General features: G+C 33.8%; 1 protein-coding gene across 1 annotated transcript; it reads right to left on the bottom strand.

The window, feature by feature from the left end:
* Positions 1 to 9,952: 9,952 nt before the first annotated feature.
* Positions 9,953 to 11,695, bottom strand: LOC114756919 (pentatricopeptide repeat-containing protein At4g25270, chloroplastic-like). The gene has a single exon (XM_028945886.1). The coding sequence runs from the start codon at positions 11,693 to 11,695 to the stop codon at positions 10,142 to 10,144; it is 1,554 nt and encodes a 517-aa protein (XP_028801719.1). The 3' UTR covers positions 9,953 to 10,141.
* Between the last annotated feature and the right edge of the window lie 1,922 nt (positions 11,696 to 13,617).

Raw genomic sequence — 13,617 nt, 5'->3', positions numbered from 1 at the left:
GTAGTATATTTAATGCTTGTTTTTAATTTTATCCTTATTTAATTCTCATTGAAAAAAGAAAAAGAAGGAAGATATATGGTAATGATTTGTAACTATAGAGAAATGAAAAACTTTATAAAGGTTAAAATTGAAAAATTTTGTCAATTTAATGCATTACTTAGTATACAAAAATGTGTTACAAATGACTTATATTAATAACCATACTGGTAAGGGATTGCATGAGAGCACTAAATGTGTTTAAAGATGATTCATTATTTGAGAAGTTGATAGGAATTTCAAGGCTAATGTTGGAATTTTACATGATATTCTTAGTTAAGTGGGAGGAGTTTCACCTAACAAGAGCCTAAAAAAGAGTTAGTGGTATCCTATGTAGGATGTAGCATTAAACTTTCAAGTGACACACTTCCTGTCAAGCTATCTATTTTTTTTACAAAAGTTTATTTAAACATAATTTACATTGCAATAATTAATTTTTATTCAAAATCTGTTTACAAAAGTCAATTGAGATATGATAACACACTAAATGACTGAATAATACTCAGTAACTTTATTCATATTGGGCTAATAGGCCAATGACATGGTACACAGAAACAAAAGGTCTCGACTTACATTTATACACGTCAGAGTTCATAATTGAATCCATACTAAGGGATGTAAAGGACACTTTTACCCTTTAACACCCCCCTCAAGTTCGGGAGCATAAATGTTCATGATCCCAAACTTGTTCAAAATCCTATCATGATCCTGTTTTCCTAGGTCCTTTGTCAGTATATCTGCTTGTTGTTCCTCATTTCGAACATGTTTAAGAGATATGATTCCTTGTTGCTGCTTTTCTCTAACAAAATGACGGTCAATCTCTATATGTTTGGTTCTCTCATGGAAGACCGGGTTGTTAGCTATGCATATGGTAGATTGACTATCGTAGAAGACTTGTACTGGTTTCAAATCACTAACTCCAAGATCTTTTAACATCCTTGTAATCCGTACAACTTCTGAGACAGCAATTCCTAATGCTCTATATTCTGCCTCTACTGAAGATTTAGAGACTGTATTCTGCTTCTTGGATTTCCAGCATATTGGGGATCCTTCAAATTTAACCATGTAGCCCGTCACTGATCTTCTTGTATCCAGGCAGGTTCCCCAATCTGAATCAACATAACACTCCAGATGTGGCTTTCCTATTGCCGCAAGTTTACACCAAGGCCTAGACAGCTCTTAAGATATCTGACCACCCTTATTGCTGCAGCAAAATGGAACTTTCTTGGAGAATTCATGAATTGTCCTAATGCCTGCATAGCAAAGCTAATGTCAGGTCTAGTTACAGTAAGGTAAGATAACCTACTGATTAGCTACCTGTATCTTTTTAGATCTGTTAGCAAAGGATCATCTCTCTCATGCTTGGGTTTCCTACTCAGTCTCACATTTTGCTTCATGGGTATGTTGAGAGGTTTTACTGCAGTTAAACCTATGTCAGTTAAAATGTCCAGTGTATATTTTCTTTGATTTAGGATTATCCCTTATTTGGATTGTGCTACTTCCAGTCCCAAAAAATATTTGAGCTGGCCAAGATCCTTAATCTTAAATCTGTTGTGTAGAAAATTCTTGATCTCATTAATCTTTTCTACTTGGTTTCCTATAATCACAAGATCATCCACATACACTAAAATCAAAGTAACTTCAGAATCAGATTTCCTTATAAAAAGAGAATAATCATATATGCTCTGTTTAAATCTAGCTTCTAACAAAGTTTCGGTAAGCTTAGCATTCCATTGCCTAGATGCCTACTTGAGGCCATATAGAGACTTGGCTAATTTGCAGACTTTATTATCTCCAAATTCTCCAAATCCTTGAGGAATCCTCATGTAAACCTCTTCCTTCAAGTCATCTTGAAGGAAGGCATTATGCACATCTATTTGAAATAAATTCCAACCATTCATAACAACAATATTAAGAATAATTTGCACTGTAACCATTTTAACTACTGGAAAAAAAGTTTCAAAATAGTCTATGCCTTCCTGTTGGCTATACCCTATAGTAACTAATCTTGCCTTAAACCTGTCAACAATACCATCAGCTTTGCACTTAATTTTGTAGACCCATTTACATCCAATGGATCTCTTACCCTTCGGTAGGTCTACAGTTTTCCAAGTACCATTTTCTTCTAATGCTTTTATTGCTGTTTTCATAGCCTTGACCCAATGGGGGTCTTGGGCTACCTCTTCATAACAATATGTCTCAACAGCACAATCAAGACTAGATAATACATGTTTTATAATTTTCTGATATGTGGGAATAGGATAAATAAGATTGCATTGGATATTTTACCTCTCTTTTACCTGCTGTGGGTGCTTCATGAGCATCAACTGTACACACGTATCCCATCAATGATTTAAAAGAGACATCAAAAGTACCTATATAATCCTTCATCCATGTAGGAGGTCTTCTGTCACAAATTGGTCTTTCAATATTCTGAGGGCTTTCTGTGCCTACCTCATCTCCAGTTGTTTCTGTCTCTAGGTGATTATTATCACTGCTGCCGTGTCTAAGTGCTACTGGAGGCATTGGCTCTAATCTGTAAACCTCATAGTCTTGCTGGAAGGGATCAGTCATTTTAGGATGACTATCTACCCCTTGATTGAGACTTGAAACATCTTTAAAGGGGAAATGAGTTTCTTCAAAAATAACATGTCTGGTGATGAGAATGTTATGAGTTTGAAGATTATATAAGATGTATCCTTTCTAATTATTAGACACATGGATATGATCTACTCTGGAATTTATCTTGAGGTTGAAGATTTGTAGCAAAAGCTAAACACCCAAAGACTTTTAAAGAAGATAAATAAGGTTGATGACCACAGATCATTTCATATGGGGTTTTATGGTTTAAGACAATAGAAGGTGTTTTGTTTATTAAGAATGCAGTAGTTTTGATAGCCTCGCCCCAAAATTTTAATGGAAGATTGGATTGGAAAATTAAGCTTCTTGCGACTTCTAAAAGGTGTCAATGTTTACATTCTACAACTCATTTTGTTGTGGGTTATAAGGGCAGGAAGTTTCATGTAGAATCCCTTTGCTAGACAAATAAGTTTTTAAGGTAGTATTAACAAACTCAAGACCATTATTAGTACGTGATTTCTTTACAGTAAGGGAAAACTGAGTATGTACATAAGTAAAGAAATTCTTCAAATGGTGAGAAACCTCAGCTTTATTAATCATAAGGAAAATCCAAGTACATCATGAAAAATCATCAACAAGAGTCAAAAAGTAATCATGTCCTTTATAACTAGGGACCCTATATGGTCCCTATACATCTGCATGTAGCAATTCAAAACCACAATTGGTCCTGGAGCTACTAGAAGGAAAAGGCAACTGAGTCTGCTTAGCATGGGAACATACAACACATTTCTCAGTATTGAAAACAGAAATTCTATTTGAATCAAATCCTGATATCGTAATTTGTCCGTAGGGGCATGTCCTAATCTACTATGCCATATAGATTGTAACTGTTGAGCAGAAGCATTCATGATGAAATCTAGCTTGTTAATTTGCTGAATGATATACAGCCCACTATGGAGGTTACCAATCTTCTTTATCATTCCACGTATGATGTCCTACAAAGTGTAATGGTCAGAGTAGAAAGAAGTGACAAATTGCTTACTGGAAGTTAGTTTGGATACAGAAACTAGATTATAGCAACAACTAACAACATAATAAACATCTTTTAAAATGACATTATCAAGTATTTGAACTGTACCCACGTGAGTAATTAACATTCTATCTCCGTTTAGAACCTTGATCCAGAATATTTTTCTACAGTGTCAAACATGCTCAAATTATTCACCACATGACATGTAGCACTAAAGTCAAGAATCCAATGAGAGTCACAAAATGACTTAGGGATAGCATTAACAGTACCTGAGATGGTCTCTTCCACATATTCAGTAGTGCTCGCAGCTATATCCTCCTGCTCCTTCTTGAGAAGCTTCAGGATTTGGTCATATTGCTCCTGAGTAATGGGTGTCTGAGCTAAGAAAGGCGTAGAGGAAGAAGAAGCATTGGTGAGATGGTTGGGCAAAGAAGCTTGGGATTGCATTGCTCTAAAGTTTGGAGGAAATCCTACTAAGTGGTACCAATTCTCTCTTTTGTGACCCTTCCGATGACAATATGAACACTCGTCCTATGATCGCGCTCTTCCTCTTCCCCTTCCTTGTCTCCCTCCTCTTGCAGTCATAGTGGCTCCATCAAGGGGGGGATGAGGAGTATGGAAAGACATATGTTGTTGGGTTTCATCTTGACAAATCATCAGATATGCTTGATTAACAATGGGAAGAGGAGATTGCAATAAGATTTGAGTTCTGGCTTGAAGAAAATTATCATTCAAGCCAATAAGGAACTGAAGAAGGCGTTGTTGCTGTATCCTTTTATTATCTTCTTGCATGGTACGGCATTCACATGTTGGAAGAGGCATGAGTGCATTAAATTCATCCCAAAGGTCTCTTAGCTTAGTAAAATATCCCGATACACTCATTGTACCTTGAACAAGAGAAGTGATTGCCTTATGCAGAGCAAAAATTCGTAGACCATCTGCCTTGTGAAATCTCTCTTTTAGGTCTCACCAAATATCTCTTGCGCTATTAGAGAAGACGATTCTGGTGGCTATCTATTTATCCACCAAGTTGACTAACCAAGATAGGATGATAGCATTACAACAATCCCATAGTTCTTGAAGCTTGGGAACTTGATCTTCATGAGTATATGTACCATCAATAAACCCAAGTTTATTCTTGGCAAAGAGGACGAGATGCATGGATCGACTCCAAACTTCATAATTCTCCTATCCTCGAAGCACTTGAGAAACCAAATTGATAGATTGGGTATTAGATGGATGTAAGAACAGAGGGTGTGTGAAATCTATTGGGGACTTTAAATCTGCAGAGGCTTCATTGACCTTTCCCATGGCAGAACTGATAAAGGAGGAAAACGATGGAGAGAACGGACTTGGAAGATTTAATCGCCGTTCTATCTAAAGAGACTGATTACTGGCCCTAAACTGAAGACTCGCAAGACAAAAATGTGAGGATCTTTGCGATTTGGGATTCTTTCAACAAGAATGAACCGAGGAGGCAATGTTGACTCAACGATCTCGTCAAGTTCACCTGCAATATTTGCAATAAAGACTGGATTATCAAGAATCGGGCTCTTGATTTAGCAGCCCAATGAACCTACGCTTTGGATACCATGATAACACCGAATGACTGAATAATACTCAGTAACTTTATTCATATTGGGCCAATAGGCCAATGACATGTACACAAAAACAAAAGGTCCTGTCGTATATTTTACATGTTAGAGTTCATAACTAAATCCATACAAAGGGATGCAAAGGACACTTTTACCCTTTAACAAGATCAAATTCGCCATTTTTTTTTTCAAATGTTAATCCAAACAAATCCTAAGATCTATCAATAATTATGTCATTGCAAAACACGAATTGAGAACCGAATAATTAATGACTAAAGAGACAAGAGGGTAGTTATCATAACAAATGAATTGATATATCAAGCACTTCCTATATATCCTATATACAAGTCATCTTCCAAAACAAATTAGTAGTCTTTTTTAATAATTTACTTGAGAAAAAATGGAGCGCTAATTATTTTTGGTTACTTTTACCTTTTTACTAGTTTTATTTGTAAACTAATAACAGGTTGCATATGAGAGAGATAAATGCGTTTAAAAGTGATGCATTTACTAATAATATAAAAGTTTGTCTGTTTTTCAAATAATATCAATGTGTCAACTACTTTTCTTAACCCCGATAAAATAATTAAAATTTAGAAGTGCCTTCTTGTAGATAAAAGTAATGGGAATATTCCAGCAATAGTTGTTGTGATCATTAAATGGAAAGTGATTTCTTTTAGATGCATTCAGTCATGATTACGACATGTAAGAGCGGGTGTGTATGTGTATATATAAAGAATTCATTGAATTTTAACCATACATCTCGATTTTCTATTTCTTATTTAATAAAATGAAATAGTATTGTGGCAATCAATATAATAAATATAGTTAGGATAAATAACTTAAATAATTGGACAAAATATCCTAAGTTGGACCGTCAAAAATGTACAATTAATAAGTCAAATAAATACTCCTAAGATTTTTTTGGTAATATTTTAGTTCCTCAAAATATGACTTTATTTTAATAATACTTATAATCAAATAGATCCACCTCACCCATGCGGGTAGGATTGAGCAGGCATTCATTGGATCGGTTCAAAAATGCAAATTCTAATTTGGGATTTTTAAATTGCTTGATCATAATGAAATTCCAAGAAAGTAGTCTGGGAAAAATTTTGCAGCAAAAATTTAAATATTCTTATTTTAAAATATGAAAAAAAAAGTTTGATAAGTGATAATTTTAATTTATCAAATGACATACATGACATTGACACGAATTTCGCTGACGAGAATTAAGTTATTTTACAAAAAAAAAAAACAACTTAATTTCAAGATAGTGTCTCAAGATTTCATAAGAATTAATTGAAGGATCAGACCATTTTGAGATTTCCATGTACCAGTGGTCCTAATATATCCTTAAGGAATTATCAATGAAAATTTCATGAGAAATTAATGATAAAAATTCTGTCGCTAATACATTGCTAAAGTAATTAACAACCAAGAAAAATTCGTTGCAATTTTTTTCGTTGCTAATTCATTGTTAAGCTTGCTAGCAACAAAAAACTCTACCGTTAATTTTGTCTGTAAGAACATCATTAATGATCGAACCAAACTGAAATATTTCAGTAGGATTTGGTTTGGCTTATTCAGTTTGAGCCTAATTTTGTAAGTATTTATATATCTTTGAAAAAGAACTGGTTAAATTAAAATTTCTCATATATAGAACTATAAAACAAATATGGATGCTAGAATATCCATAAAAGACAGAATAATACCTACATTAGCAAATTGAAATACATTAGAATTGTAGGTAACTTTAATGCATAGAATTAAAGCAAACATGCCATAATAAAGAACGTAATAATTAACTAAAATGGCTTTAGACATGAATAAATTAATGAGACGTATTATTATTGCAGCTTAACAATTATTAAAAAAATATAATAAGCTTGCGGGGAATTTATGTACAAGACTAAGATGCTAAAACTCGAAGATGCTGATGCTCACCAATCAATCAAGGTTTTTGATAAGTATTAATTAATAATTATTCATTAATTAATTAAAAATCAAGTAGATGAACCAAACTCAAAAAAAAAAATTTGTTTTTTTTACCTTGACTTAAAAAAAATTGTTAAAACATAATAAAAAATTATATATGGTTTTATGTTGCGACAGGCCTAGTATTCTTGCTGGTCAGAAAAAAAGCTGGCACTTTCTTGTCCAAGAGGTTTGTATAAATATGTTCAAACATATAGATCTATCAATTTGATTCCTTTTTGATGGAACCTAAAAACACCCTCTTTTGTAGTTATAAAAATGTTATATATGTTCACTATTTATGTTTGAAATTAGGCTCGATTGGGTCAATAATTTTTTGTTTGAATAAATAGTGTTTTAAACATTTTATTAAAAAGTTCACTATTTCATTAACAATTGATGGCCTCCAAATTATTAACTCAATCAGTTGTTTGTTAAATACAGAGCTATTATAAAAACGCAAACATAGATATTATAATATTATATCCTCAATACGACATTTTTGGTATTTACATATCCAAAATAGAAATATCATCGACATAGCACTGGAAGACAAATTGGAAAATTGAGTGACTAGGGACTAGCTAATTAAAGTTAATATATTTAATTAGAGCGAGCATTAAAATGAAACATGCTGTTTATAATTTATACATAGCATGGCTCTTTATATTTTTAATACTTCCTCCAATCTTAAATGTAAAACTTAAATAATTAATTTATAAATATTTAAAAAATTAATTTAGTTATTTGTAAAAGAATGTGTTGGTTTCCCTAAAATGTTTCCTTTAATCATTAGTTTAAATTTGAGAGACATAATAGATTAAAGTGTTACATTTAGAATCAAAGCAAATTCCTCAACTAGCTCTTATATTTAAACTAATATCGCTGAATATGGACTCTCATATCTATTGGTAAGTAAACTTTCTAGATGACATGGTAGCCTAAATTATGTTTGTTTTAATGTAATACCTTGGAATGGAAGAAGGAATCGGTGATTAATTCTAACAAAAAGTTGTTTGGTGTGGTGGAATTGTTTTTCTTCTACCAATTTCGAAGGAAATCCACAAGTGAATGTCATTCTATCTCCTCCTCTGGAATGGATACCGAGGGACTAGGAGCCAGAATTCCAAATTTACCCCCAACATGCTAATGAAGAATAAGCAAATGACTAGACAAATTCTCAGTAATGAAGAGAATGTCCAATAACAGAACCACAAACCTAATTCAGATGTGGGGATTGTAGATAACACAAAAAGCAAAAGGAAGAAATAATTCCAAAATGTTATCTGTAGCAACAGCCTTCACCTCATAATTGATTCCCAAATCATCAAAATAAAATATAAGAGCTAATGGCCCTATGTGAGTTTGATTTCACCTTAGTACTTTCTCCTTTAAATAAAAAATGTTATGTAAAAAAGTATAAAAACAATTACATCATTCATCTTGTGGAAAAAAGTATAAAAACAATTACATCATTCATAAGTCATAAACAGTATGACTCATTCCAAATTTTGTGCAAATATACACGATCCACTCTAGGTGTATGAAACAGAATTCGAGGGAACCAAGTTTATGGTCCACCTAGTAGAGGTGACTAACAGGGAAGAGCATGTATATGTGGTGCGGTAGAATTTTAATGGAGATAGTAAGCTATGAAATGGGTGTAACGTGTGTAGGGCTCGATCAAATAAGTGGTAAGAATCATATTTGAGTCCTTTTCCTCCTTATTTATTTCCATTCCTCTACTACTATCCTGCCAGCATCATTTAAATAAGTATTCCATTTCCTTTCCTGCACATCAAGTATTATTTCTTGATACTGATGAAACCAGTTAAAAAAAACAGCTAGATCTACGGATCAGAACTGATATTCTTATCACAGAGCAATAGAGATTACAGTCTCACTGCTTACAGTAGCAAGAGACTAGTGGAAAGAAAAATTTGAGGCCAATATTAAAGATTACCTCCCATAGGCTCCGTTTGAGTTTCAACCTCAGCATTTAGAAATCTAAGATGCTGCCTTGCTTCTTGCTCTCGTTTGAATGTCAGGGGCGTCTTTAGTATTTCTGCCCCAAATTCATTTTCTCTATTGGTTTCTTTCTCTGGTAGCGATACTATTATCTCTATTTCCATTTTACTCTGTGAGAAGAATATCATTTGATCCCATGAATAATATCAGTTCTCCTTCTGGGTTTCATCATTTTGATATCAGGACAATAATGAGTCTGGCTGCAACAATGGGAATCTAGAGTAAAACATTTGAAAGAGTGTCTTCCAGATGGAAGAGGGAGATGGAAGAGATTTCTGGTGAAGAATGTGAGAGACTGATAGCCAAATGTACCAGTAGGGTGCAAGAGATTTCTAGTGACCTACCAAACGTAACACCAAGATTAAACAAGAAGAATCAAACTCAGACTAGACAAGAATCTGTTCAATGGCAATTCTTTTAGAGAGGACAAGAAATTCCATTCAAGTTCAAGCAAAACAGCACTTGGAGTAATTTGACTCATATTCCCAAAGGGCATAACAGACGAACCAAATAAGAATGAAAACTTTTTTTCCTTTTGTTATTATAACAAATGCCAGAACACAAAACATGGCAGTTACACATGGAGATATATCTGGTTTTGCAAAATCAAGAATCAGCGAACACTGTCATTTCTATCTGCTAAATGCATTCTGGAGATGGTCAACAACAAATTGTCAGAAGTCCTTCAGAGAAAACAAGACTTGTATGAAACTCTCTAGGGATTTACTATGAGGTTTCAAATGAAAGCACATTAACACGCGAACAATTTGATTCATATAAAAGCTTATTCACAATCGTATTGAAGAAATTGAGAATTGTATTGTACCTAAATTTACTCCAAAACAAAATATCAAGTGTGAATAGCAGACTTGTGATCTCTGGTAATGTAAACAGTTTAATGATCCAATCCTCTGTCAATCATCATCATTTTTATTCTCTGCATGTCCTCTGATCTACCTGCATTTTCATAGATCTTCATAAGAAGCTCAAAATTATGTTCATTATCTGGCTCCAAATCAAAAAGCTTTTTAGCAGCAATCTCTCCAATAGTGACATTTCCATGAATAGAACAGGCATATAACAAAGCTCCCCACACGGTTGGACCGGCACCCAACTCTATTTTGTCAACTATGAATCCATAAGCCTCTTCAATTAGCCCCGCTCTTCCATAAAGGTTAACCATACAGCTATAATGTTCCATTGTTGGTTTTATTCTATATTTTTCACTCATCAATGAAAACAGCCTCTCTCCTTCCTTCACTAAACTTAAATGGGCACAAGCAGATAATAGTGAAACAAATGTTATCTTATCAGGTCTTGCACCAGCTTCCTCCATTTGCACGAAATATGTAAGAGCTTCTTTGTGTTTGCAATGAGCAGATATTACAGAATTCCATGAAACAACGTCCCTTTCTGGCATTTGATCAAATATCCAACGTGCTTGATTCAGCTTGCCATGATTTGAGTACATTATGATAAATGAATTAGCAACCGACAAGTTCCATTCAATTCCTTGCCGAATAACCCATCCATGAACTTGAACCCCGACATCCAGTGATAGCACACCCGTAAGAATTGTTGATATAGCCACTGAATCAGGCCCATATCCTTCTAAAAGTGTTTGCTTGAATATGTTGATTGCCTCAACCTCCAAGCCATGATGTATATAAGCTGTAAGCATTGAGTTCCATGATACAGGATCTCTATGAGGCATCTTGTCAAAAATCTTTCTGGCCTTCACAATATCACCACACTTGGCATACATATCAACTAATGCATTTAGCACAAACCTATCATTCCAAAATCCAAAACGAACCACATGCCTATGCACTTCCTCACCGACTTGAATAGACCCAATTCCCCCACAAGCTTTTAAAACTCGGGGAAATGTAAACAAGTCAGGTTGAACACGCTCCTCCACCATCTGAAAGTAGAGTGCCATGGCATCATCATAGAGACCCACTTCAGCATACCCTGAGATAAGTGAATTCCACGGAAATGCAGATTCATTTCTCTTCGACATTTGATCAAACACGTCGTGTGCTTCATCCATATACCCACATGAGGCATACAGCCTCAGCAGCTTCGATGAGATACCAACGTTTCTACGCAAAAGAAAATTGGGAATGAGGCGATGAACTCGTATTCCATGATCAATGGCTTGCAAATGGTAGCAAGTTTCGAGCAAAGAAGCGTAGATTTCAGCATCGATTTTTATGCCTTTGTCAACAGATGATTCAAGGTCCCTCACAATTTCTTCTAGCGCTTGAGATTTCGTTTGGGTGTAAGGTTCGTGATTGACGAGCAGTGGGGTCGGTCTGGGTTTTGGGAAAGAGAGGGTGCTTTTGTTTTCTTGTATTCGCCATTGTTTCCGCTGTTTCTTGGCCTTCGAAGCGCAGAGGACTGTACGAGTTGGAGGGAAAGGGTGGTTTGGCAATGTGGCTATCATTTTATTGAAGAATATCCACTTAGCTACGTAAATAGGCTAGTAGTTACATCTTGGCATTCGCATGTTGTATCAGTTTATTTATGACAGTAATTTTTTTGGGCCAAAATTTATGACAGTAATTTGAAGAATGCGATTCTTCTCCCCCCCCCCCCTCCTATATATATATGGCATTTCTTTTTATTGTGAAACAAATATTCATTTTTTCACACTGGAAAAAATATAGAAAAATCTTTAAATTTAAGACACAACAAAAATGTAAGAGAGAATAAAGGCCCTCCAGGGCCTTAAGCTCATCTTCAGGACCAAGGAGCTACATTTAATTCATTACAAAATTATCATAAAGAATTGGATAGAACATTTAACTACTTGCAAATTTTTTACTGGTAAACTACAAATAATTATTATGGAAAATTTGAAACAAGGACCTAATAAAACTAATATTTACTTGGAAGGATCTTAAACATTATAATTTTTTATAGCAACACCAAAATATAGATTTAAAAATACCAAATTAGCCCTAATTAAATCCGCACATTTTCTCTTATGATACCTCCATTTAATATTTTTTTTTTATAATCTTCTTAATTTATACTAAAAATCGTTATAATTTTTTCTCATCAATATTTACCAAAAAAATTATTCAAATCAAAATCATTTATTATTAATCCAAAATATTTTGTATATCTAAACGAACAACGAAACCAAATTATTCGTTCGCATGGATAATGCTAGCAATAGTTAATTTTCATTTTTGCCTTTCTGCGGCTTTCAGTTGGATTTTCCTCTTTTTTTTTTTAAATATTTATTTCTTTACTTTTTGTTTTATAAATTTTTAATCTATATTTTTATATGGTCAAAAAATATACATTTTTATAAATATATTTAAATATAAATAAACATATTTTAATTGATTTCAATTAATATAACAGAAAATGACCACAAAATACTATATGAAAATCAAAAAGACAAAATAGGCATCCAAATGAACAAAATGACCAAATGAGCATCAAGCATCAATTTGGAATTTTCACTTTTGGCATAAAGACTAAAATGCCTTGATTGTTTTTGAAAATTGAGGAGTGTATTTGTGTGATGAAGAAAGTGAGGAACTGACTTCCTCCACTTGGCAAAACAAATCCAAGTTCCTCCAGTCACTAAAAAGGATTCTCCAAAATCACATTGCCGCTGTCACAGGAATAGATTACCGTCACTGAAGTTGTTTACTGTTGTTGAAGTATATTCCCCTGTCTGAAGTAACCCGTACTCCTTGAGATTGTTGTTGTCGAGGAGGTCGCTGAAGTAACGCTGATTGTGATAAAAAAGTAGGAAGCTTGAATATTGTTCTTCATAAAACATTTTCGATGGGTCTCCGAAGCTTAAAATGTAATTGTCTAGCATTCCTCTTTCTAGTTCCGTCTTTGTTCTTCGCATATAAGTTACCATACGTCAAAAAAAGTTGTTTCCATCTTATGTTTGGTTATATACACATTTGGAAATGATTTTGTTTGATAATGTTTAATCCATATTGGGTGGCTTTGAATTGGAACGAAGGATGGCTTTTGTTGTGCTGATTGTTTTATTTTGATTTGAAGGAAAAGAACAAACTAGAAAGGATAGTTTTGTTGGTGTTATTTGACTTAGCTAAAAAGAGTATAGCTTTCTATGTGGACAAGGTGAGATTTTAAGGAAGTTGAATTTAGTTAAATTTTGTCTGCATGTGTGGCAATCATAGAGTTACTTTCATTTTCATTGAATAATTTAGGCTGAAAAGTTTGTCCTTGCGTGGCTTAAATTTGCAAAGGTTATCCTATTCTAGCAATTTGGAAATTAGAAATAAATTCTATTAACTGAGTAGTAAATTTGATGAGGTAAGTAGTAAATAGTACTGGTTGGTTTCGTATTGAAATAATAACTATTGGTCG

Source organism: Neltuma alba, unplaced genomic scaffold (genome assembly GCF_004799145.2).
Source record: "Neltuma alba isolate B1F8T4 unplaced genomic scaffold, ASM479914v2 tig00010544_pilon, whole genome shotgun sequence".
Lineage (NCBI taxonomy): Eukaryota > Viridiplantae > Streptophyta > Magnoliopsida > Fabales > Fabaceae > Neltuma > Neltuma alba.
The sequence above is the reverse complement of the archived record's forward strand: the minus strand, read 5'-3'. Positions and strand labels throughout refer to the sequence as shown.

Bases quoted from the DNA above. Each gene is read 5' to 3' on its own strand.
- LOC114756919 (XM_028945886.1), bottom strand. From the start codon at position 11,695: ATGATAGCCACATTGCCAAACCACCCTTTCCCTCCAACTCGTACAGTC.